General features: G+C 43.2%; 2 protein-coding genes across 6 annotated transcripts in view; both read left to right on the top strand.

The window, feature by feature from the left end:
• Positions 1-26,918, top strand: part of LOC132863806 (adhesion G protein-coupled receptor L1) — a 108,479-nt gene that overhangs the window by 72,140 nt on the left and 9,421 nt on the right. For all 5 annotated transcript variants that reach the window (XM_060896796.1, XM_060896795.1, XM_060896794.1 and 2 more), the window contains 4 exons: positions 17,719-17,733; positions 18,859-19,066; positions 22,263-22,527; positions 25,535-25,862. In XM_060896796.1, the coding sequence (XP_060752779.1) occupies positions 17,719-17,733; positions 18,859-19,066; positions 22,263-22,527; positions 25,535-25,862 (816 nt within the window). The remainder of the gene's footprint in view (positions 1-17,718; positions 17,734-18,858; positions 19,067-22,262; positions 22,528-25,534; positions 25,863-26,918) is intronic.
• On the top strand, positions 442-3,438 carry LOC132863807 (uncharacterized). The gene is made up of 2 exons (XM_060896798.1): positions 442-2,352; positions 3,336-3,438. The coding sequence occupies exon 1, from the start codon at positions 723-725 to the stop codon at positions 1,638-1,640; it is 918 nt and encodes a 305-aa protein (XP_060752781.1). The 5' UTR covers positions 442-722; the 3' UTR covers positions 1,641-2,352; positions 3,336-3,438.

Raw genomic sequence — 26,918 nt, 5'->3', positions numbered from 1 at the left:
GCGTTTCCACAGAGATGGAAGAAAGAAATACAAGGAAAATATATCTTTTAAAAAGCATATATTTATATATACATAAAAACACAGGTACACACAGATGCACAAACACACACACACATTGTGTCAGGACTCTGCCTGGACTTTGGCCATGTGCCTTTTGTTTATGTTTTCATGTTCACGTGTCTGCCCCGCCCTTGTCTTTTCTGCCCCGCCTCTGCACTCCTGTCCCTCATGTTAATTAATTATTTGTGTTATTTAGTTGAGCCGCGTTGCATTGTGCAGCGCGGAATCCTCTTGTCTATTGTCTCCTGTTTTTGTCTTCATGTCTGTTGTTGCCCTTGTCCTGTTTCGTGTTTCTTTTGTTTATTAAACCCTGTTTTTGTTAAGCTGTCCTGCGTTTGGGTCCGTTTTTATCCCGCGTTCGCTGACAGAAGGATTCCGCCAGATCAGGACCCAGCAGGACAGCTTTAGCCTGGACCGGCCGTTTGGGAGCATTTTTTATTTTTTTTTCCCCTGGACTTTGCGGGTTTTGGTGACATTGGTCCGCATTTTTCCGGTGGGGGACGCCGCTCCGCTTCCGGCTTTTCCGCAGGGGGCGTTGCCTCACTTCCTGGTTGCGGGCCGTGTCACCAGCCCGAGTTTTGTTCTTTTTTTTCGGTGTCCTGTGACATCGCCCCGCATCTGTCCGGTGGGGGGCGTCGCTTCACATCCGGTTTCCGTGGAGGATGCCGCCCCACTTCCTGTCCGCGGGGGGTGTTACAGGCCCGTGTTTTGCCCCCTGGATTTTTTTTTCTGTTCTGTGGATCTTGTTTTTTTTCCCTGCCCTCCCTCCCCTGGTTCCTGGTTCTCGAGAGGTGGGTCTGGCTGCGGTGCGTCGGGGGCTTTGCTCGGGCCCTCCTGTTCGGCTGTGGACGTCGCTCGGCCCTCCTGTTCGGCTGTGGACGTCGCTCGGCCCTCCTGTTCGGCTGTGGACGTCGCTCGGCCCTCCTGTTCGGCTGTGGACGTCGCTCGGCCCTCCTGTTCGGCTGTGGACGTCGCTCGGCCCTCCTGTTCGGCTGTGGACGTCGCTCGGCCCTCCTGTTCGGCTGTGGACGTCGCTCGGCCACTCTGGCTGCGCCGCCGTGTGCCTTGCTCCCCCCACCTGCCTCGCCGTGTGCCTTGCTCCCCCCACCTGCCTCGCCGTGTGCCTTGCTCCCCCCACCTGCCTCGCCGTGTGCCTTGCTCCCCCCACCTGCCTTGCCGTGTGCCTTGCTCCCCCCTCCTGGACCCGTCGGGACTGTCGGGACGATTTGGCGCGTCGGGAGCCGCGCCTTGAGGGGGGGGTTCTGTCAGGACTCTGCCTGGACTTTGGCCATGTGCCTTTTGTTTATGTTTTCATGTTCACGTGTCTGCCCCGCCCTTGTCTTTTCTGCCCCGCCTCTGCACTCCTGTCCCTCATGTTAATTAATTATTTGTGTTATTTAGTTGAGCCGCGTTGCATTGTGCAGCGCGGAATCCTCTTGTCTATTGTCTCCTGTTATTGTCTTCATGTCTGTTGTTGCCCTTGTCCTGTTTCGTGTTTCTTTTGTTTATTAAACCCTGTTTTTGTTAAGCTGTCCTGCGTTTGGGTCCGTTTTTATCCCGCGTTCGCTGACACATTGTGAATATAATTAGGTAACTGTAAAAATGTCATGTTATCTTATGCTAGCAATTATTAACCTTATCAATTCTTTATATATATCTTAAATCCCCTCAGAAATCCTGTCAGATTATGAGTTTAACCAGATTTTCACAAATCCTGTCAGATTAGCTCACGTTAGTTAGCTGGTTAGCATTAGGAGTAACAATGATTAATCAAAATGTACTAAAGTTCCTGTCAGAAATCGTGAGATTTGTTCAAGTTAGCAGGCTAGTGTTAGCAGTGTTAATTTAAAAATGAAACCCAACACAAAAAAAAAAAGTTCAACTTTTGTTATTCATGTTATTCATGACCCAATGATGAGGTGAAACTACTGGGCTGCTGGATACAGAATAGCGCTAATCACAGGCTAAAATGGTCATTAAATGAAAATGGCTTTTAGAGAATATTTGTATGCACATATGACAACACACACACACATACACACACACACACACACACACACACACACACACACTGTGGGGCGTGGCTAATGTGAAAAGCTCCTGTCAGGTTGTATCCCTTCCCCCTCATGTGTTCAGTGTTTCCAGCGTGCAGTTGGGAATGTGGGCGGGGCTTTGGGAGGTCAGTAATTGAAAAGGATTATGGGACATTAATGGTGTTCGACAGCTACCTGGGTCAGTTTCTCTGCTTTTTCCTCAGGAGGCGAAGAAGAGATGAGCGTGGGGACTTGTCGGGTCTAGTAATAAAATATATTTTTTTCCTCTTTCTCTTCTCTTTTTTCTTTCATCAGTATCCCTCGCTCTTTCTCTTCACGTCTCCGAGCTCACCTCGCCTTTCTCCTTCATGTAAATTACGTTCTCTCCAAAGTCATTTGCTTTGCCTTTCTCCCGTCTCTCATTCCCTTGTCCTATGATCCGTTTAACGAGTTTCCCTTCGTCTGTCCGTCTCTCGTTCGCGCTCCTCCTTCATTTCCTCCTCCTCCTGCTCTATCCTGTCTTTGTCACGCTTTCATCCTGTCTCCTGTAGCTCTCTCCTTCCCTTCCTTCTGTCTCTTGCAGGTATTTGGGATGAGTCCAGAACGGTTTTACTCTCTCTCTCACACACCAACACACACACACACACACACACACACACAAAATAATAATAATTCAACACACTGTTCTTTTACAGCACTTTTTATAACAACCCTTTGGCCTGCGGTCTTAAGTTCATACACACACACACACACACACACACACACACACACTCACACACTGCACAGCTAATACAGTCTGAGAGATTCACAATCACATTCTCTCTCTCTCTCTCTCTCTCTCTCTCTCTCTGTCTCGCTCTCTCTCTCTCCGTTTTTAGCTGTATCTCCACTCAGCTTTTCTTTCGCCAGCGCACATTTGGAAAAAGCCTTAACGTCTAAGAGCGTAAACTTACCGAAGCGCCACACGTGCCATCCGATTGTGTGCTTTCCAAACGTATGGCACGTGTGGAAAGCACACACTCATCCGATTGTGTGCTTTCCACACGTGCCATACGTTTGGAAAGCACACAATCGGATGAGTCACTTTACCTCACCGCTTCATTTAGCTCATCACGAGCCTGTGTATTTTTCCCCAGCTCTGTCGTACGTGTGTCTGAAATAGAGCTGCGAGATGGCGTGATTAACTAGCTGCTGAACTCGCGTTTTTTATTTTATTTTAAAAAACTTTGTTTGTGGCATTAGAGCGGAGGAGAAGGACCCGATTCGGCGGTGATGAAAAGTTCTCCCTGTCTGAAGTGACAAAGAAGGAGCCAATTACCGGAATCCTCTGTCAGTCTCTGCTCCCCGAGGGACGGCCGCCGGTGCCTTTCTCCCAGCACCACGTGCTCCAGCCTAGCGTGGAGCAATAAATAGAAACCAACCTCGATTAGATTCAGACGTCCATGCCGCTTCTATCCCAAACCCAGGAACGTGAAAGACGCCCTAATTTTTTAATTAACAGTGGAGGGTGGATTCATGCGAGCCTCTGCGGAGATTTGCTGAGATTAATTGAATTTTCTGCAACTAATTGTTCTGTTCACGCCCAGGTTTTATGTCTCTAGGAGACGTTTTTGCTAACAAACTCTATTATTTATTTATTTATTTATTTATTTATTTATTTATTTAATATATATAATTATTATGTTTTAATATCCAATTTTTTACACATTTTCTGATCCAGTCCTGACCTGACATTTCTCTGTCACGCAAAAACATAATTGTTTTATTCTAATGATTAATATAAATTCTCATAATTCAAATTAATATTGTTCCTTTGTTATAATTATTTATGATTATTTAAATGTTTGAGTCAGATATTATATTAGTGTGATAATATATGTGTCAATGTACTAAGCAATATTTTCAATAATAATACTAATAATAATAATAATAATAACAACAACATTGTGAAATAACAATAATTCATTGCATTTGTTTGCGCGAGGGGAAAGGTGAAGAGAAGAGAAGAGAAGAGAAGAAAAGATAAGAGAAGAGAAGAGAAGAGAAGAGAAGAGAAGAGAAGAGAAGAGAAGAGAAGAGAAGAGATTTTAAAAGTCTGTTGTTCCTTCTGATTGGTTTAAGACGTTTCTATAGTAACAGCTCATTCGCAGTGACGGATGTTGGACATGAGACATCAATGAATTAATAATAAGACAACAGGTGTGTTTATTTTTCTTTGGTTAGACATCACTTTATCTTTCATGGAAGGAGTCTCCAGTGTCAGAGCTCAGAAACGTCTTCTGTCTTCGTTTAATAACGTCCAGCGTGAACAAAAGAGAAGGAAGTGTTTATTGCTGCTTTAACGTAAGAGAGAAGATGAACTAATGAGATTTTACAGATGGTTTAATATCTAACGGATCAATAAACGGATAAAATAAACAGTGTAATAAATAAATACAGTGTAATAAATAAATACAGTGTAATAAATAAATAAAGTGTAATAAATAAATACAGTTTAATAAATAAATACAGTTTAATCTTTGGCTCTAATAGAGTCTTTATTTAGACCTGGTGCTGCATGAGATATATAAGAATACAACAAAATGGCTGGGAAGGAGGAGTGTGTGTGTGTGTGTGTTACGACCCAATTATGGCCTAGGAGTATGTAGGGAAGTAACATTCAAGAAAGGATTTAGCCCCAGGTGTATGTGTGAAATGGAGGCAGGCAATACAACATTAAATAAATTATGGTGTTTATTAAACTCACTAGAAGTCATTGTAAGAAAATATTATACATAATAATAAAGAAGGTGACACTATATACACTATATATATATATATATATATATATATATATATATATATATATATATATATATATATATATATAGACCAATGAACAAAATGAGAGGTATGGGGAGGGGGAAAGGGACAAGAGTGGTGTTAAAAGAACAAAAGTAACAAAACAAAACAATACTGACTAATTTGATGGGACTCCCATAGCCTAACTAATAAATCAAGATGTAGAAACAAAAGATCTTCAGCGTAAAAGGCCCTATCTAAACTACTCTAAACTATCCCATAACCAAAACGTACAAGGGGTGGCACTCACTCCTAATCTGGTGTGTCTAATACAAAAATAAGGTAACCTACGTGTGCACAATGTATGTTGCGTGACCTCTTACCTGTCCACTTTTCCCCTATAACCGGAAAACGAGTCACCCGCGATATACGCGAACAGTGACAGAACAGGACAAACAGATGAGTATGACACAGTACGCCGACTCAAACATTCAGCTTAGACAAAGTAACAAGAAGACTTAAGGAGACGTTCAGAGACGCTTGCACTCCTCCGGTGGCGTTTCTTAAAGTACCGGCATGATTCTGATTGGAGCAGAGACTCATGACGTCACTTTTGAGGCCGGGAGATTGACGGTTCTACGGACCAACGGGAAACTGCAGATGGACCTGAAGAGAGAGATAGCGCGGGAGAGCAAAAGAAGGAAGCAAAACATAGGCACAGCCACACAGACGTAACACTCCCCCCCTTAAGAACCAACCCCCAACTCACAAATCACAATACAAGAGTACTTTTCACGCTCTGGAAAGAGCATCAGCCAAAACATTTTCCGTCCCCTTCTTATGTTTAATTACCAAGTTGAAATCCTGTAATGATAAAGACCAACGCATCAATCGTTAATTTTGATTGAACATGCGCGACAAGAAAACCAGAGGATTATGATCTGTGAAGACTGTAACGGGTAGATTGCTAGAACCGACATAAACCTCGAAATGCTGTAATGCAAGTATAAGGGCTAAGGCTTCTTTCTCGATGGTGGAATAGTTAAGTTATAACTAATGGGGTGATCTATGCCATTTTTATCCTCTTGAAGAAGGACAGCCCCAGCACCAACACCACTGGCATCAACCTCCATTTTAAACGGTAAGGCACAGTCTGGAGACGCAAGAACAGGTGCATTACAAAGAAGGGCTTTAACATTGCTGAACACATACTGACACTCTTTAGACCATACAAATGGCTTAGATGGACTAAGTAGTGAAGTGAGAGGATATACAATCGTAGAAAAGTTTTTGCAAAAACTTCGATAATATCCAGCCATGCCTAAAACCCGGCGCAGTTCACGTCGAGTAGTGGGGGTGGAAAAATTTACGATGGCCGTAACCTTGGCCTCAACCGGGCGAACCATGACCGACCTCTTTACCGAGGTAGGTGACCGTCGCTTGACCAAACTCACATTTGGCTAGCTTAAGGGTTAACGAGGCCTTGTCAAGCCGCTCAAATACTGTCCTCAGTGAACGAATATGCTCAATCCAGTCCCTTGAATAAACCACGACGTCATCCAGATATGCGTTACAATTCGGCACACCTGCCAATACTAAGTTCACGAGACGTTGAAAGGTTGCTGCTGCGTTTCGTAAGCCAAACGGTAAAACAGAATATTGAAGTAGGTGATCTGGGGTTACGAATGCAGAAATTTCAGAGGCTTGGGATGTGAGTGGAACTTGCCAGTAACCTTTTAACATGTCTAATTTACTGACAAAATTTGCTGATACAACTTGGTCTATACAGTCCTCCATGCGGGGCATTGGATAGCTGTCAGGCACCGTCACTGCGTTTACCTTTCGGTAATCGGTGCAAAATCTAAATGTTCCATCAGGCTTGGGAACGAGCAGACAAGGAGAGCTCAAAGAACTACAACTGGGTCTAGCTAAATCATTTTCTAAGAGGTAACCCACCTCTTGGCGCATAACCGATCTTTTAAAGGCATTAACTCGATAAGAGTGCTGTTTAATAGGACGCGCCCCATTTACATTGATGTCATGATACAACACATTTGTTTGTCTAGGAACATCACTAAACAGAGAGGGAAAATCAGAAATCAATTGAATTACGTCAGACCTCTGTTCTGTTGATAAATGCATGAGATATGATGGAGGATCTTTTAACCACTCAGAGTTCGCCAGTCTCGCACATTGCTGCGGAGCATTACGGAGAATAACACCATCCTCATCCTCACCTGAGATATTATGAGGGGTCGTCACCTCTACCGATGCAGCTACCGAAGAGACGGTGGGCCCAACAGTCTGATCTGCAGCTTCAGACGGAGTCTTTTCTCTGTCGTGGTACGGTTTTAACATGTTTATATGACAAACTCTGGTTTGGCGTTTCCTATCAAGAGTGCGAATCATATAATCGGTATCACTTATTTTCTTTTTTATGATATACGGTCCGAAGAAACGTGCAGAAAGTGCTGAACCTGGTACAGGTAAAAGCACAAGCACACTATCACCTGGTTGAAAAAATCTTGCAACCGCCTTGCGATCACACCGACGTTTCATACCTTTCTGTGCGGTCGTCAATGATTCCTTAGCCAGCGTACAAGCACGATGTAGACGTTAGCGAAATTTACTGACATAGTCTAACACATTCATTTCTGGACTGGAATCAGTCATCATCTGATCTTTCATAACTTTTAAGGGACCTCTACCATTATGTCCAAACACTAGTTCAGAAGGACTAAAGCCTAGGGACTCTTGTACTACTTCGCGTGCCGCGAACAATACCAGAGGAACACCGTCATCCCAATCCCTACCTGTCTCCATACAATATTTGCGCAGCATTGACTTAAGGGTCTGATGAAAACGTTCCAATGCACCTTGACTCTCAGGGTGATACGCGCTGGAAACGCGGTGAGTTATTGCAAGAGACTTCATTACCTGTGTGAAGAGTTTCGAAAGAAAATTGGTACCCTGATCTGTCTGTATAATCTTAGGGAGGCCAAAAGTAGAGAAAAATTTAACCAGTGCCCTAATAACGAATGGAGCTGTGATTTTTCGTAATGGAAAAGCCTCGGGAAACCGTGTAGCCACACACATAATTGTAAGCAAGAACTGGTTACCTGACTTTGTTTTAGGGAGAGGACCAACACAATCCACCATCACATGTTCAAATGGCTCTCCCACCACCGGAATCGGGCAGAGCGGGGCAGGTGGAATCACCTGGTTGGGCTTCCCTACAAACTGACAAGTATGACATGTTCGGCAGTACTGAGCAACATCTTTTTTCATTCCTGGCCAAAAGAAGTGCTTGAGTATTCTGGTATAAGTCTTTGTAACACCAAGATGTCCAGCCAGAGGATGGTCATGGGCTAACAACAGGACCTGTTGACGATACGGTAACGGAACAACAATTTGAAACACACTATTTGAAGGCAAGTCCTGACCTAGATCCGAACACCATTTACGCATCAACAAACCATTGTCAACGAAGTAAGTAACTTTCTTATCTGCTGCAAGATCCGGAGAAAGAGCAGAGGCATAACATGGGGCAAGCGAGTTATCCTCCTTCTGAGCGACGATAATCTGTGCTATGGAGATTGACATCCTGGAGTCTGCCACATCTAAACCTTCGGCTTTTGGGTAATGACGCTTTTTACGAGAACCACCCATTTCTAATGAGGCATCATCCCTCAAAAGGGGAGCTAAGAACGAGCCAGACAAATTAACCCCTTCGCCGCTTTTCCGCGCCTGTGCGCGAGTCACTGCGCATGCAGGAAAAACCTCGAGATAGGTGTCAGACATCTCTTCAGGTTGGCTGTTTAATTCAGGTTTATCAATCACCTCCAATACTGGCATTACTTTCCCTCCAGCGAGATCGTTGCCCAGAATAAAATCAACGCCTTTTACGGGAAGTAAAGGTCACACCGCCACTCTCACAAATCCGGAGAACAAATCACAACACAAGTGCATGCTATGTAGTGGTGCTTTCACAGAACCCATCTCAATGCCTTGAACAATTATGCTAGAGCTGCTGAAAGTTTCCTCAGAGAAAGGCAGTACATTGGTTAAAATGAATGACTGCAGCGCACCCGTATCTCTGAGTATATTTATCTCTATTTGATCGTCTGGATTTCCAGTTAAGGAAATTAACCCTTTCAAAATGAACGGTCGATAACTATCATCGATAGCTTCGTCCACATGCCCAGAAACACCCGATTGGAGAGAATTCACAAAACCTACACTTTTAGGTTGAGTTTGCTGTTTTCGTTTCAGCGCTAAACAATCAGCTATGACATGTCCTTGCTTGTGACAATAAAAGCAATCACGAAACTCTTTAGGTTGAAAAGATTTTGTTTTGGGACGGGCCTGTTGAGTGTTTGGCTGGATTGGAGTAGCTTTCTCTGCGCGAACAGAGAAGAAGACACTTCTGTGGGTAAGCACAAACTCATCAGCCAACACAGCCGCCTGCGACAAGGAAGTTACCTTCTGCTCATTAAGGTAAACAACAACACGCTCAGATAGACAGCCCTTAAATTCCTCTAGTAACATCAATTCTCTCAAGGAATCAAAATCATTTACCCTACTAGCCGTACTTAACCACTTCATACGTTAAACTCTCCTCTAAAGACAGGGTAGAACAAACCTCCTGCGCTTTACCAATTAATTTACACTGTAACAGTAGTGACCACACTTCTTTGGGCCAACAAAGAGAGGAGGCAATGCGCTCAAAAGTGCTAAAATAAGAATCTACCTCAGATTCTCTAAATTGCAACTAAATTGCAACTATCTAAATTGTACTAAAGCAATCTGTCTGCTGACATCAAACGTAGCTGCGGATGGAGTAAACAGCGGGGTAACTTCTGAGTCTTGTACAGAGCTCGGCTGCGCAGCAGAGCCAGCGGTGATCTTCATTGCCTCCAGCTCAAGCTGTCGCAGCTTCACCTGTTTTTCGGCCTCTATTTCAAGTTTGCGTACTTCCAGGCGCAACTTAAGTTCGTCCTGGCATGCCTGGGCTTTATCTTGTGCCTCCAAGGGTAAACGGGCCAAGCGGACTTTCAGTCGTGCATCTACTCCTGACCCAAGAGACACAGGAGAGAACGGATCAAAGGGTGACAAACCGGGTTTGGCCTCGGCCTCCGCCACCGCCTCACCCACAGCTGTACCACCCAGTTCGTTCGCCTCCTACTCAGCACTGAATTGCCCAGCACCCACGTCAACCAACTCCGAAACCCCATCAGGCGCCGCCACCACAGCCCCCGCAGACAAAATTTCTAGCTCAATCAATCGTTGTGCAACCGCCTCCTTAATCTCCTGTTTACGCATTTGTTTCCCCAAAGAAATCCGATAATGGTCTGCTATCGCCATCAGTTCCGTCTTTTTGCATACATTTAGCTGCTCCCATGTTGGATCACCAAGAAAGACCTGCAAGTTAAACAAGGCCATGACCCCCCAGGCAGACCAACAGGCCAAAACACCACCCCTAAGTAAATAAGCGGGACGGCAACCGTTATCACACACCAAACACCACCAAATTACACCTACACCCACGGGAACCTAAAATCCCGGACGAGCCCCCATTAAATGTTACGACCCAATTATGGCCTAGGAGTATGTAGGGAAGTAACATTCAAGAAAGGATTTAGCCCCAGGTGTATGTGTGAAATGGAGGCAGGCAATACATTTACATTTACATTTACAGCATTTGGCAGACGCCCTTATCCAGAGCGACGTACATAAGTGCTTAAATCTCTAACATTGAATACATTAATGCTGGCTCACTAAGTTACATACTTAAGATACCATGAGTTTAAAACATTTGTTCAAAGTTACAATGAAAAGGTGTCAAAGGTGTGTTTTTTTTGTTTTGTTTTGTTTTGTTTTTTTTTTTGTTTTTTTTTTTAAAATGCAAAAGATAAGGAAGGAAGTGCTAGTTGAAGTGTTTCCTGAATAAGTAAGTCTTCAACCGCCGCTTGAAAATAGCCAGTGACTCAGCTGTCCGGACCTCTAGGGGGAGTTCGTTCCACCACCTTGGTGCCAGTACAGAGAAGAGTCTTGTAGTATACTTGCCTCTTACCCTGAGAGATGGTGGAACCAGTCGAGCAGTGCTGGTAGATCGGAGGGTGCGGGGTGCAGTGCGAGGAGTGATGAGGGCTTTGAGGTAAGAGGGAGCTGGTCCATTTTTGGCTTTGTAGGCCAGCATCAGTGTTTTGAATCTGATGCGTGCAGCTACCGGAAGCCAGTGGAGGGATCGCAGCAGCGGGGTGGTATGAGAGAACTTTGGCAGGTTGAAAACAAGCCGGGCAGCTGCATTTTGGATCATTTGCAGAGGACGGATTGCGTTCATAGGTAGACCTGTCAGCAGTGCATTGCAGTAATCCAGTCTAGAAATGACAAGAGACTGAACAAGTACCTGAGCAGCCTGTGTGGACAGAAATGGTCGAATCCTTCTAATGTTGTAGAGAAGAAACCGACATGAGCGAGTCACATTAGCAACATGAAAGGAAAAGGACAGTTGATTGTCCATGGTTACCCCAAGGTTGCGAGCTGTGGCTGAAGGGGAGATCAGATCGTTGTGCAAGGATATAGCAAGATCATGACCTGCGGATGAATCACCTGGGATGAAGAGCAGCTCAGTTTTGCTAGGATTAAGCTTTAACTGATGAGCAGTCATCCATGATGAAATTTCTGCCAGACATGCAGAGATCCGGTCAGAAGCTGTGGCATCTGCGGGTGGGAAAGAGAAGATAAGTTGTGTATCATCAGCATAGCAGTGGTAAGAGAACCCATGTGAGGAAATAACTTCACCAAGAGAGTGAGTATACAGGGAGAAAAGAAGAGGACCAAGTACTGAGCCTTGTGGGACGCCAGTGGAGAGTCTGCGTGGAGCAGATGTCACTCCCCTCCATGTTACCTGATATGAGCGTCCTTCCAGGTAGGAAGCGAACCATTCCCAAGCTGATCCGCAAATCCCAAGACTCCTGAGGGTGGCTAAGAGAGTCTTATGGTTGACCGTATCAAACGCTGCTGAAAGGTCAAGGAGGATAAGGACGGATGAGAGATTGGCTGATCTAGCAGCATGTAGTTTCTCAGAGACATCTAAAAGGGCTGTCTCTGTGGAATGAGCTGCTTTAAAGCCAGACTGGTTGGGGTCTTGGAGGTTGTTCTGTGAGAGATAGACAGACAGTTGATTAAAGACAATGCGTTCAAGAATTTTTGAAAGAAACGAGAGAAGTGATACCGGTCTGTAGTTACTGATGTCACAAAATACAACAACTACCATAAATTATGGTGTTTATTAAACTCACTATAAGTCATTGTAAGAAAATATTATACATAATAATAAAGAAGGTGACACTATGTACTCTATATATATATATATATATATATATATATATATATATATATATATATATATATATATATATATATATATATAGACCAATGAACAAAATGAGAGGTATGGGGAGGGGGAAAGGGACAAGAGTGGTGCTAAAAGAACGAAAGTAACAAAACAAAACAATACTAACTAATTTGATGGGACTCCCATAGCCTAACTAATAAATCAAGATGTAGAAACAAAAGATCTTCAGCGTAAAAGGCCCTATCTAAACTACTCTAAACTATCCCATAACCAAAACGTACAAGGGGTGGCACTCACTCCTAATCTGGTGTGTCTAATACAAAAATAAGGTAACCTACGTGTGCACAATGTATGTCGCGTGACCTCTTACCTGTCCACTTTTCCCCTATAACCGGAAAACGAGTCACCCACGATATACGCGAACAGTGACAGAACAGGACAAACAGATGAGTATGACACAGTACGCCGACTCAAACATTCAGCTTAGACAAAGTAACAAGAAGACTTAAGGAGACGTTCAGAGACGCTTGCACTCCTCCGGTGGCGTTTCTTAAAGTACCGGCATGATTGTGATTGGAGCAGAGACTCATGACGTCACTTTTGAAGCCGGGAGATTGACGGTTCTACGGACCAACGGGAAACTGCAGATGGACCTGAAGAGAGAGATAGCGCGGGAGAGCAAAAGAAGGAAGCAAAACACAGGCACAGCCACACAGACGTAACAGTGTGTGTGTGTGTGTGTGTGTGTGTTCGAGAGCTGGATTGTAAAGGAAACCTCCCAAAGTTTGGCTTTCTTGTCACTTTCCATGTCAACATGGAGGCTGTGGCAGAACACACACACACACACACACAAAACACCACAGGCACTAATACGATTCAGACAGTCACACTCTGCCAGCGGCAATCAAGCTCCTGTGTCGTAAACGTACAGTAGCAGCCACTCGTACAGCGGCGTAATGAAGAGTTGTTGTGAAGCAGGGTCGCATCTCACCGTTTCCCTCGACAGCAGTAACACGGCACTGAGCGTGCTCACTAGTCCCAAATAACACTTACAGAGGTGTGTTAAAAAATATAAATAAACACTGGCACATATACACACACTTATGGTTTAATTAGGTTAATAATAATTAGGCTAATAATAATACACCTTCTACCAGTTTATACACCATTTATCCACAGACCGTTTCCACCTCCTATCACATGACAGCCGTGTGTCCAAGACATCACTAGTCCTCACACACACTAGTCCTCCTCACACACACTAGTCCTCACACACACTAGTCCTCCTCACACACACTAGTCCTCCTCACACACACCAGTCCTCCTCAAACACACTAGTCCTTCTCACACACACACTAGTCCTCTTCACACACACACTAGTCCTCCTCACACACACACAAGTCCTCTTCACACACACTAGTCCTCCTCACACACACTAGTCCTCCTCACACACACTAGTCCTCCTCACACACACTAGTCCTCCTCACACACACTAGTCCTACTCACACACATTAGTCCTCCTCACACACACTAGTCCTCCTCACACACACACACTAGTCCTCCTCACACACACTAGTCCTCCTCACACACACTAGTATTTCCCACACACACTAGTCCTCCTCACACACACTAGTCCTCCTCACACACAGACAAGTCCTCTTCACACACACAAGTCCTCCTCACACACACTAGACCTTCTCACACACACTAGTCCTCCTCACACACACACTAGTCCTCCTCACACACACTAGTCCTCACACACACTAGTCCTCAAACACACTAGTCCTCCTCACACACACTAGTCCTCTTCACACACACTAGTCTTCCTCACACACACTAGTCCTCCTCACACACACTAGTCCTCCTCACACACACTAGTCCTCACACACACTAGTCCTCCTCACACACACTAGTCCTCAAACACACTAGTCCTCAAACACACTAGTCCTCCTCACACACACTAGTCCTCCTCACACACACTAGTCCTCTTCACACACACTAGTCCTCCTCACACACACTAGTCCTCCTCACACACACTAGTCCTCCTCACACACACTAGTCCTCCTCACACACACTAGTCCTCCTCACACACACTAGTCCTCCTCACACATAGACAAGTCCTCTTCACACACACTAGTCCTCCTCACACACACACAAGTCCTCTTCACACACACTAGTCTTCTTCACACACACTAGTCCTCCTCACACACACTAGTCCTCCTCACACACACTAGTCCTCCTCACACACACTAGTCCTTCCCACACACACTAGACCTCCTCACATGCATTTTCATTCAGTGTAAATAAACGTCTGATGTTGTGTCTGTGAGTCTGATCTAAAGTGAGTCAGGACTCTGTTCTTCTCTCAGCGTGTTTTAGACGTGTGTTTGTCCCTCTGTTGATGATATTACGCTGAATTTTAGTGATAAAGAGAAATCTGAGCTGCTTTTTAGATGAACAAACACTCGGAGCGTCTCAGAGAGCAGAAATGGGTTTGATATCAACATTTACTCTGAACATAAAAACATCTGTGTGGAGAAAAAATAAGACCCAAAAATGTTTGGATCTTTTCTATGAATCTCTAGTGAATCTCTATCACCTCTAGTATTGTAGAGAAAAACAGAAATTCTGATAAAACTCTACAAATTCCTGAGTCCTTTATATCTTTTATACTTTTTAGCTTCATATTAACACCCCTGCGGAGTGAGACACGACAAAGACGTTCAATCATCAACACGAACACAATAAAACCAGGAGACATTAGGTGATGATGATGATGATGATGATGATGATGATGATGATGATGATTCATGATGAAGTTTAAACTCTACACAGGAACATGCCCACACGTCCTCCATCAGAAGACGTTATATAAAGAAACGATACAGTGAAAATGTGTATTTTAATCCGTTGTGTTCGAATGTTTCCTGCGAAAGAGCTGTTGCTATAGAAACAAAAGGTGGGTTAAACCTTCTGACCAATCAGAATCCAGAATTCAGTAGCTCAGTAGTAAATATGGAAATACTCATATACAATTTTTTTATCTGTTATTCGATGGTGTTTATAACATAATCAGGGTAAGTGATGGTGCGTTAAAGTCCAGCTGCCGAGTGAACGGTATCTTTAGCGACGGTCGCGATCTTAAAGGAGGAGGGAAATCCTAAACCGCCAGTTCCTCCAAATCCCCCGAGAGCACATCGGAGCCACACCGTGAGCCCATTAGTTGGCGTAAAGCCATTAGTTTATTAGTTTAGAAAACGTGGGAGACACTTTAGAGTCCGCTGGGAAATGTCCGCCTTTGTCTCCAGCTTCGGTTTACCATGACGCCGGTACTACGATGACCCGCTGGGTGAAGAACAGGCTTTTCTCTGTCTCGATTAATGGGCGACGGCGTGAAGATTTTATTACACGGCAGCGACGGAGCTTATGAGTTTAAATCCCACAGAGACACAACTGGGCTTTTAAGTAGGACCTTTAACCCTCTGTGCTTAGTATTACATCACAGTCATCCTTTTGTTCTGTTAAATCAGTGTAGTTTAGGAGACGTATAACGGGAATTAGCTAACTAGCTAGCTAGAAACTAGCATCAGTTCAAGTCAGTTTGATGTATATAAAGATTTTAACCATAAACATTATGAAAATGCAGATTTACAGAAATCTAGATAGCAGGTTTTATCTCTGATGAGCAAACCAGAGGTCACGCTGATGAGGAGACATGAGACGCGAGGATGAAATGCTGGGTCATGTGATTACAATTCATTTCTTTTCTCTAATCGTGTAACAGTAAGTTGAGCAGGAGAATCAGAGTCATAGACTTAAGTCTGTCGTGTCAAACATGACGTGTCATGACGTGCCTAACGACGGAGACTCGGACTTGTTCGGAGAGCCGGGATTTCAGGGTGACTCACCGATGCTTGATAGATTATTAGTTAAACATCTGCAGCAGTTTCTTTCCTTTCAGTAAGGATGAGTTGCTGTTCAGTTATTCAGTCGTATGAGCTAATAAAAACAAACCAATAAAATGATAATAGCTTTGAGAAAGTGGACTGGGAATAAATGAATGTGCTGCAATAAATAAATAAATAAATAAACAAACAAATAAATAAATCAAATCCGGCTGTTTTTTAGACCCATGGATCATGTGTTGTCCCTCTGAGTTCTCCGGTTTACTCCTTCAGTATAAAGCCATCTAGGAGAAACATGACAGAAAAAAGAGGGACATTTATTTATTTATTTATTTGTTTGTTTGTTTGTTTGTTTCTTTGTTTCTTTGTTTCTTTGTTTTTTGTTTATATGCATGAAATTGATTTTTTTTCTAGTACATTTTATTTGCACTCCCTTGTTTTATGTTTTATTTCTATTTTTTTTATTTTATTTAATATTATTTAGTGACTATTTAGTCATTTTTTCCTCTTATTTTTTTCTGCTATTTTATAAAGTAGACTTTATTTATTTATTTGTTTGTTTGTTTGTTTGTTTATCTATTTATTTGTTTGTTTATTTATTTATTTATTTATATTATTAATTATTGATAATTTATTATCCTTTTTTTTTATTTTATTTTCCACTTTTCTTGAGTTCAGTATTTTCACTGCACCTTTTTGTTTTATTTAAACCTTTTTTCAGCCTTTTCTGACGCAAACAGAATTAAACACAAAAATGATTTCCGCTCAGATGTTTGGGAGGAATTCACGACCCAGAACACTGCGAATTATTTTGAGCATGTCTCATCCTCACCTCATACACACACACACACAGAGTGAGGACGGGCTGTGTGTGAGGACGAGGTGCAGCTCACATCACTCGGCTCACATCGCGCTTCAGAAGTCATTAATATGCATTAAGGCCGCATTATTTGTGGATCTCATAAACCTGTGCGTGACAAGTGAGAACGATTTGCTGCTGATTTTCCTCTCAGTGCGACAGAGAGGTGAAGGAGAGAGGGGATGGAAAATAAAGTGAAGCTCTCTGCTGTGTCACACACACACACACACACACATACACACATACACTGTCTGCCTTTTCTATTCACAGGTGTTGCTGCTGTGTGTGTGTTGTGTGTGTCTGTGTGTGTGTGTGTGTGTGTTGCAGTGTGTGTTCATTAGTGAGTCTCGTTATCCTCTGAGTAATTGATGGTTTTGGATAGACTGCTGGGTCGAGGGGCACAAGGACATGGAAATAAAGTCACACACACACACACACACACACACACACACACACACACACACACACACACACTTAACAGCTTTATCCATGCCTGTGTGTGCTTGTTTGTGTCTTTTTCAGAGCAGATGGAAGAGGAAACAGCGATGGTTGGAGAAAATAACAGTTCCTCTTTTTTATCTTCTTCTCCTTCTCTCTCTCTCTCCCTCTCTCTCTCTCTCTCTCTCTCTCTCTCTATCTTGAATTCTGTGTCTCTTTTTATCTGTCTCTTTTGTTCTATCTTTATCTCTCTCTTTCTCCTTTTTTCTGATGCTTGAATAGAAGTGGATCAAATAGGTAAAGACCACAATGAACATAAAATCCACAGATCCTCCTCTCCTCCTCCTCTCATCCCCCTCTCCCTCTCTCCTCCTCTCCTAACCCAGCACCTTGTGTAGTGGTCATGTTCGCTGTTCGCTTCCTTGCCCCTTTTCGTTCCTCTTTCTTTCTTTCTTTCTTTCTTTCTTTCTTTCAAAAGAAACAAATTACAAGCACATTGTTTTTATCTCCATGGAAACCAAACAGTGGCTTGTTTGTTCACCTATTCTGTGCACAGCTAATACCTGGTGAAGGTGAAGGATAACCTCCTCTTCCACATAAACGACTGCTGTGATTGGCAGGAGAGAGGCAAAATAAGCCCCTCCCACTCAGAGACAGTGAACAATCGGACTCATAAGTTTCTGTATTTGTGAGACAAGATCACGTAAACCTTATGACCCATAGTATAAAATCCTAATACAATGCTAATATGCTAATCAGTGAGACGAGGTGAAAGGTGTAGCTTCGTTTATCTCGAGTTTGTCCAGTGGAAGGAAGCTGTCCTGAGCAGAAAAAAATCAATTTTGAGCTAAATCCGTCATATAATATATAATAAACCAGACGACTGCATGTGGTACATACATAAATGATCCTATATACATAAATGATCCTATATACATAAATGATTCTATATACATAAATGATCCTATATACATAAATGATCCTATATACATAAATGATCCTATATACATAAATGATAATATATACATAAATGATCCTATATACATAAATGATCCTATATACATAAATGATCCTATATACATAAATGATAATACTGTATATACATAAATGATCCTAAAATCATGTGTCTCACTTCCTCTGTATTAATGCACTTAGTTAGCTGACTAGCATGAACATGCACATGCACATGCGCTAGCTAACACTGCTTGTGGCTGATGCACCGTTTTTGCACTTTCTCGTGCAGAATTTGTGCAGAAATGCAATGCCATTTGGGCCAGGTCCTCTCTCTCTCTCTCTCTCTCTCTCTCTCTCTCTCTCTCTCTCTCTCTCTCTTCATTCTTCCAATGGCCTCATCCACCCTCTTGCTCTGTCTCTCTCTCTCTCTCTCTCTCTCTCTCTCTCTCTCTCTCTCTCTCCCCCCAGTTTTTGTATGCCCGGGGACTCTGTTGAGGGTTCAGGCAGCAAGTTCACAGCAGGAGGTGGAGCATCAGGCGGGGGCGTGGTGTAAGGACCCTCTGCAGTCAGGTGACCGGCTGTATGTCATGCCGTGGACGCCGTATCGGACAGACACCCTGTATGAATACGCCTCATGGGACGACTTCACAAAGAACCGCGCCACCACCACTTACAAGTGAGCACTCGTCTTCCTCGTCAACACAATCACAAATATACTGTGTTGTTTGTGTGTGTGTGTGTGTTTGTGTGTGTGTGCCAGCACATTTTACTGCAGTGAGAAAATAATTGAATAGCTTTTTAACAGAAGCTAGGAAATCCAGAATTTACACACACTGTAATAACACACACCATAGTAACACACCGTAGTAACACCCTGTAATAACACACACTATAGTAACACACACCATAGTAACAGACATAGTAGTTACACACACTGTAGTAACACACACTTTAGTAACACACATTGTAGTAACACACTGTAATAACACACACTATAGTAACAGACATAGTAGTTACACACATTGTAGTAACACACACTGTAGTAACACACTGTAGTAACACACTGTAGTAACACACACTGTAGTAACACACTGTAGTAACACACTTTAGTAACACACAGACAGACAGATAGATAGATAAAACTACAAAAAGAACAATAATAATAATAATAATAATAATAATAATAATAATAATAATAATAATAATAATAATTACTAAAAGGCACAATTACCGCTCACTAAAGCAGATGTTTAAACTCACCCATGATTAATATTCAGAGTGTGTGTGTATGTGTGTGTGCGTGTGTGTGTGTGTGTGTGTGTGTGTACAGATGGTTGTGCAGCAGTGTGTTCATCTCTCACATACAGACGAGCTGTTTATAGCGAGTGACTTTTTCTCTAAATGTTCTTCTGAGCTGAAGCAGTATGTTAGAGCTCCAGCTTTATTCTGCTCTAGTCTCAGTAGTGTGGCATCAAGACAGACCTGAAACTCCAATCTGGGAAAATTTACAGAGGGCTTCGAGGGATTCAGTACTTATTTACAGAAAAAAAAACAGCTGTATTTACGATTACACGTTTATCCGATAGAATTAAACATTATGTTTCTAATCTGTTCGTCATCAGTTTTAGATTATTACATAATATATCAGACCAAGAGTGTAAGTTTTACACTGATGTAAAAATATAATATCGTTTATCTTACAAACTTAGCTGAAAGTAACACAAACCTCCCGACCAATCAGATTCAAGAATTCTACTACACTAAAACTTTAACCTAAATTCTATATATTTATGCAGAAGATTTTATTGAAAGTTGCTAATAAATGACGCCATAAATCTTTTAGAGAAGGGACTAGTTTTTCATTTGTTTGTGTGTTTCTAGTAGCTTATATATTACACCTGCTTTAATTATTAATCAGTAGAGTTTAAGCGACACATTACACTTCGATTATAAGTCAAGTTTTTTTTCTCAGGTTCAGGGAATCGTGTAAAATCCTCTGCCATTTTTTTTTCTTTTTAATCATACAAATCTCTCATCTAGCGGTGCTGACTAATTGCCCCACCACCACCACCACCACCACCAACAACAACAACAATATGATAACAATTAAGCAGATATTAAAAAAATAATAATAATTTCTGTTAACTGTGTGTGAAAAGGATAGTCGGTTATAAATTTTAGAAGTCGATCGTTCTTCTGGATGAATAATACATTCTTTAAATAATCGTGCAAAAAAATATATATTATTTAAATAATGCCTTCCTGCATAATAATTATTATCTGATTAGTGGACTTTTGGACTCTAGACTATTCGATAATGTGTTACGCCTCAGGTCTGAACGTTTCCCGACGTTAATTGAACTCCTGTAGAATATAAATATATATATATATAAATCGCTCCTCATCCTCCAAACCAGCACGAGCGCATATTAATGCTGACGGATTAATTTAATTAAGTGAATACCCCAGTGTTTTTCATGTAGCGCACTCGTGCGTGTGCGTGTGTGTGTGTGTGTGTATGTGTGTGTGTGGTTACTGACAGGAAGACGTTTCCCTGCAATGTGAAAAGAACAAAAACGATCAAATGATCTTATAACGGCGGTGGAAAGGGCAATAAATGTTGAGAAATGTAATTCCATAACGTTCATTTCAAAGCACAAGCTTCACCGTGTTATAATAAAGGTGTTATGATGAAACGTACCTGAGAGGAAGTTTTACAAAAATAGCTTTTTGTACAAATTTCCACCAGACTAACTGTTACTATGGAAACGATAACGCACTTAGTAGAACAAGAACATTAATACATAAAACAACTCTGATGCGCAGCTGCAGTACTTTACAGAAAACGAATCAACACCCGCCGTCCAATCGGAATTGAGGATGAATCATAGCTGTGATACTCTATAATGTAGTAATGTCCGTGTAAATTAGATAGAACTCAACGCTTCTAGCTTTAGCAGAATATGCTGCAATGTTTTCAGCTGTTAAAAGGATCAATTACACAGTTTGTTCGGACTCATTTAAAAGACGTTTGAAAGTTTTTTGAATCCAGCAGGGGCACCTGGAAGCCCCGCCCACTTCTGCTATGTAAGCAAAGCTGTGAGTGTTTAGTGACGTGATGACGTATACAGCTAAGTACGGTGACTCATACTCAGAATTCGTTCTCTGCATTTAACCCATCTAAAGTGCACACACACACAGCAGTGAACACACACACACACACACACACACACACACACACACACACACACCATGAACAATGCTGCGGGGAGCAGTTGGGGGGTGCCTTCCTCAAGGGCACCTCAGTCGAGGTATTGCCAGCCCGAGACTCGAACCCACAACCTTAGGGTTGGGAGTCAAACTCTCTAACCATTAGGCCACGACTTCCCCTGTAGTGCATGAAGTGTGTTACGGTTGAATACGTGCATCATCTTGCTGTTTAAAGTGCACTTTCTGTTCTTGCTCAACTAACACTAGTCATACTACACAATGAGGTAGAATAGTGCATTGTTTTGTTTATTACATTTATTCCTAAGCTAATTAATGTGACGTGTTAATATTATTACAGTCTAATTAAGCTACTTTATTATCATGATGGAAATGAATATATATATACATATACATATATACATATACATATATACATATATATGTATATATATATATATATATATATATATATATATATATATATATATATATATATATATATATATATACATATATATATATATATATATATATATTCCATCATGATATATATATACATATACATATACATATATATATATATATATATATGTCATGTAAATTGCCATTTTGGAGCTGTAACTGCAGAGTAATTTGAGCCATCTGATGCGATGTGCCTCTAGGCTGCCCAATCGAGTGGACGGTACGGGCTTTGTGGTGTATGACGGCGCAGTCTTCTACAACAAGGAGCGAACACGTAAAATCGTCAAGTACGATCTGCGCACACGTATGAAAAGCGGCGAGGCTATCATTACCAACGCCAACTACCACGACGTCTCACCCTACCGCTGGGGAGGGAAGTCTGACATCGACCTGGCCGTGGACGAGAACGGACTGTGGGTCATCTACGCCACCGTGAGCAACAATGGCCGCCTGGTGGTCAGTCAGGTGAGGAAGTGTAAAGAACCCTAAATAGAACATGTAGAAACATGTAGAGAGTGTGTACAATCTTTCAGAGAGCAGAAAGAATTTTATAGAGAGTGTGTAGAAATTTTGTAGTGTGTAGAACTAAATGGAGTGCAAAAAATTAGAATTAGAGAGAGTGCAGAATTTTATAGGAAACGTGTCGAATTGTAGATAGAGCCTGTAGAATTTTATAGCGGGTGTGTAGAATTTTAGAGAGACTGTAGCACAGAGTCAGGACAAGAGAGTCATTTAAAGCAGTTTGATTCTTTAAATATAGTCGAATTTTTGAGAGAGTGTGTGTCACAACCGGGGACGGAAGGAGACAGACCCGTATGCAGGATAGCTTCAAAAGAGGGGGGTTTAATAAACACAGGAAGACAGACAGAAATGACAATAACTGAAACAATACGAATGACAACATTTAACAAGGACTAGACATGACGAGGGGTAAACGTAACTAATGATCCGCGCTGCACTCAGCAACGCGGCTAACTTAAATACAATACAGACAATGATGACAATAAGGAGCAGGTGTGGTGACAGGGAGGAGCAGACAAAGGCGGGGCAGACACGTGACGAAGAACAACAAAAGCAAATGGCCAAAAGTCCGGGCTGAATCATGACAGAACCCCCCCCCCAAAGGCGCGGCTCCCGAAGCGCCAAACCCTGGCAGAGTCCAGGAGGGGGGGCGAGGCACATGGCGAAGGCAGATGGGGGGAGCAAGGAACACGGCGAAGGCAGATGGGGGAACGAGGAACACGGCGAAGGCAGATGGGAGGAGTAAGGCACACGGCGAGGCCGGTGGGGGGAGCAAGGCACACGGCGAGGCCGGTGGGGGGAGTAAGGCACCCGGCGAGGCAAGCGGGGGGAGCAAGGCTCACGGCGGCACAGCAGCGAGGGCCGAGCGACGTCCTCAGCCGAGCAGAGGGGCCGAACGACGTCCACAGCCGAGCAGAAGGGCCGAACGACGTCCACAGCCGAGCAGAAGGGCCGAGCGACGTCCTCAGCCGAGCAGAAGGGCCACGCGACTTCCATGGCCGAGCTGAAGGGCCGAGCGATATCCTCAGCCGAGCTGAAGGGCCGAATGACGTCACAGCCGAGCTGAAGGGCCGAGCGATATCCACCGCCGAGCTGAAGGGCCGAACGCAACCCCGACACACCGCAGCCAGACACTCGTCCTGATGACCAAGGGTGGGAGGGTGGGAAGGTCCATCGCCCTGGGCCTGCAGCACCCCCCGCGGAAGAAGTGAAGCGACGCCCTCCTCGGACGGAACCGGAACTGGAGCGACGTCCTTCACTGAAAAAAAAGGCGGGGCGATGCCGCAGGGCACCAAAAAAACAAAAAAGGAGCAAAAACAATTTGGTGACATCCTCCGCGAAGGAAGTGAGGCGACGACCGCTTCGGACAGAACCGAAAGTGGAGCGGCGTCCCTCACCGGAAAAAGGGCGGAGCGATGTCACCGAAAAAAGAAAAAAGGACTGGCGGAACAGTCCAGGGGAAGAGGAGGATAAAAAGCCGGTCCGAGCTGGAAGCTATCCTGCTGGGTCTGCTGGGTTTTCTGGCGGATCATTCTGTCACAACCGGGGACGGAAGGAGACAGACCCGTACGCAGGATAGCTTCAAAAGAGGGGGGTTTAATAAACACAGGAAGACATAGACAGAAATGACAATAACTGAAACAATACGAATGACAACATTTAACAAGGACTAGACATGACGAGGGGTAAACGTAACTAATGATCCGCGCTGCACTCAGCAACGCGGCTAACTTAAATACAATACAGACAATGATGACAATAAGGAGCAGGTGTGGTGACAGGGAGGAGCAGACAAAGGCGGGGCAGACACGTGACGAAGAACAACAAAAGCACATGGCCAAAAGTCCGGGCTGAATCATGACAGTGTGTAGAACTTTTAAAGAGTGTGTGGAATTTTTTGTAGTGTGTAGAACCGAATAGAGTACATGGCATTTTAAGGCGAGTGTGTAGAATTCTGGGGAGACCGTAGAATTTTAGAGAGAGTGTGTTTCATTTTATAGAGAGTGATTTGCGACTTTTAGAGAGATTCAGGACAAGAGAGTCATTTAAAGCTGTTTGATTCTTTAATTATAGTAGAATTTTTAGAGAGTGTAGAAGTTTATATAGAGTATGTACAATTTTATAGAGTGTGTAGGGCCTTGTAGTGTGTAAAGCCTTTTTGCAGCGTGTTTAAAGCAGAGTCAGGACAAGAGAGTCATTTAAAGGAGAGTCAGGACAAGAGAGTCGTTTAAAGGAGAGTCAGGACAAGAGAGTCATTTGAAGCAGTTTGATTCTTTAAATATAGATTTAGCAAGATGTAAGATGACAGCAAGTTTTTTGTAAAAACGTTTTTTTAACAGTCCATTAATTCAGATGTGATGGTGGAAGGATGGATTTACTCATGCCTTTTTATTCCTCTCTTTCCGACAAAACACATTTTTATTCATTCCTGTTCCAAAAATTGTCGCGTGAACACAAACAGACAGGTGCAACATGAAAATATCCGAAAGTCATGATCCTCGACACGGGTAAACAAGAGGAGAGCAGAGAACTACAGAGCTGTGGATCACTGAAGTCATGACAGAATTACAGTAGACACATGCAACACACACACACAACTTGTACTGTATATACACAGTCCAATGTAACATGACAAGTAGACAACAAAACAAACTCGACACGGGTGGAAAAATGATCTGGGAGAGTGGTCAGGGTGGATCTGGACTGCTCTACTACACAGGAGGCATCTCTGACTGTGTGTGTGTGTGTGTGTGTGTGTAATCCTGGCAGTGTGAAAGCTATTTCTTCTGCTGCTGACACACGGCTTTTCAGAAGTACAAGCTTTTCTGCTGCAAGTGTACACAGCTCGTGTCGTCATCCCACAGGTGAACCGAATCTCTCTCTCTCTCTCTCTCCTTCTCTCTCTCACACACACTCTCTCTGTCTCTCTCTCTCTCACTCGGTGTGGCAGGTAAACCCGTATACACTTCGTTTCGAGGGCACGTGGGAGACGAGTTTCGACAAGCGGCTGGCGTCTAACGCCTTCATGGCGTGCGGCGTGCTGTACGCAGTGTGCTCCGTCTACCAGGACGACGACAGCGAGGCCGGCGGTGATCTAGTGCTGTACGCCTACAACACCAACCGCAACCAGGAGGAGCCTGTGCACATCATCTTCCCAAACCCCTACCAGTACATCTCATCCATTGACTACAACTCTCATGACAACCAGCTCTACGTGTGGAACAACTACAATGTGCTGCGCTACCCGCTGGAGTTTGGACCGCCCGACCCCACCACAGGTACAAACACCACAGGTACAAACACAAAGAACAGATCTAGAACTAGGCTGAGACTCAGATCTGTAATCCACCAAGAATCAAACACTCCATGTTGTGCTTAAAATAATTCATTCATTCATTCATTCATCTTCTACCGCTTATCCGAACTGCCAGGCGTCATCGGGCATCAAGGCAGGATACACCCTGGACGGAGTGCCAACCCATCACAGGGCACACACACACACACTCTCATTCACTCATGCAATCACACACTACGGACAATTTTCCAGAGATGCCAATCAACCTACCATGCATGTCTTTGGACCGGGGGTGGAAACCGGAGTACCCGGAGGAAACCCCCGAGGCATGGGGAGAACATGCAAACTCCACACACACAAGGCGGAGGCGGGAATCGAACCCCCAACCCTGGAGGTGTGAGGCAAACGTGCGAACCGCTAAGCCACCGTGCCCACCTAAAATAATTCAGTTTAATTCAATTCAATTTAGAACTTTATAAAGTGTATACAATTTTATAGAGAGTGTGTGTAGAATCTTAGAGAGTGTGTGTAGAGCCTTACGGAGAGTGTGTGGAATCTGGGTAGAAACACAAACATTAGATGGACTAAGCTGAGACTCAGATCTGTAATCTGTTAGGAATCAAACACTCCATTTTGTGCTGTTTGAGGAAAATAATTCCATTTCATTCAATTCAATTTATTTGTATGGCACTTTTTTTTAACAATTCCTGAAATGATTTTCAAAAACCGTGTTGCATGTCAATTACCCCGGAAATGAGGTAAAATATATTTGCATTTTGGGCGTGAGTAGAAAGATCAGATTGATATCCGATTCGCCGAGTCGCATTTATGTGGCCTAATGTAAATGGAACAGTTTTAACAAATCAGATAGCTATCGGATCAGAGAAAACACACAAAGTGACCGGGTGTAAAAAGGCCCTTAGATATAATGAATTAAACTTGAACTGAATGGAGTCAAACTCTAGTCTGACTTGTAAACTACACTGAATTGATCTGAATACAAATGAATGGAAACTAAGAATACTGAACATATCAAGTG

This window comes from Tachysurus vachellii, chromosome 21, assembly GCF_030014155.1.
Source record: "Tachysurus vachellii isolate PV-2020 chromosome 21, HZAU_Pvac_v1, whole genome shotgun sequence".
In the NCBI taxonomy this organism is placed as follows: Eukaryota; Metazoa; Chordata; class Actinopteri; order Siluriformes; family Bagridae; genus Tachysurus; species Tachysurus vachellii.
This window is presented reverse-complemented; position numbering and strand designations above follow the sequence as displayed.

What these genes read in the sequence shown, in the direction of transcription:
- LOC132863807 (XM_060896798.1), top strand. Translation starts at nt 723, where the DNA reads ATGCCGCCCCACTTCCTGTCCGCGGGGGGTGTTACAGGCCCGTGTTTT.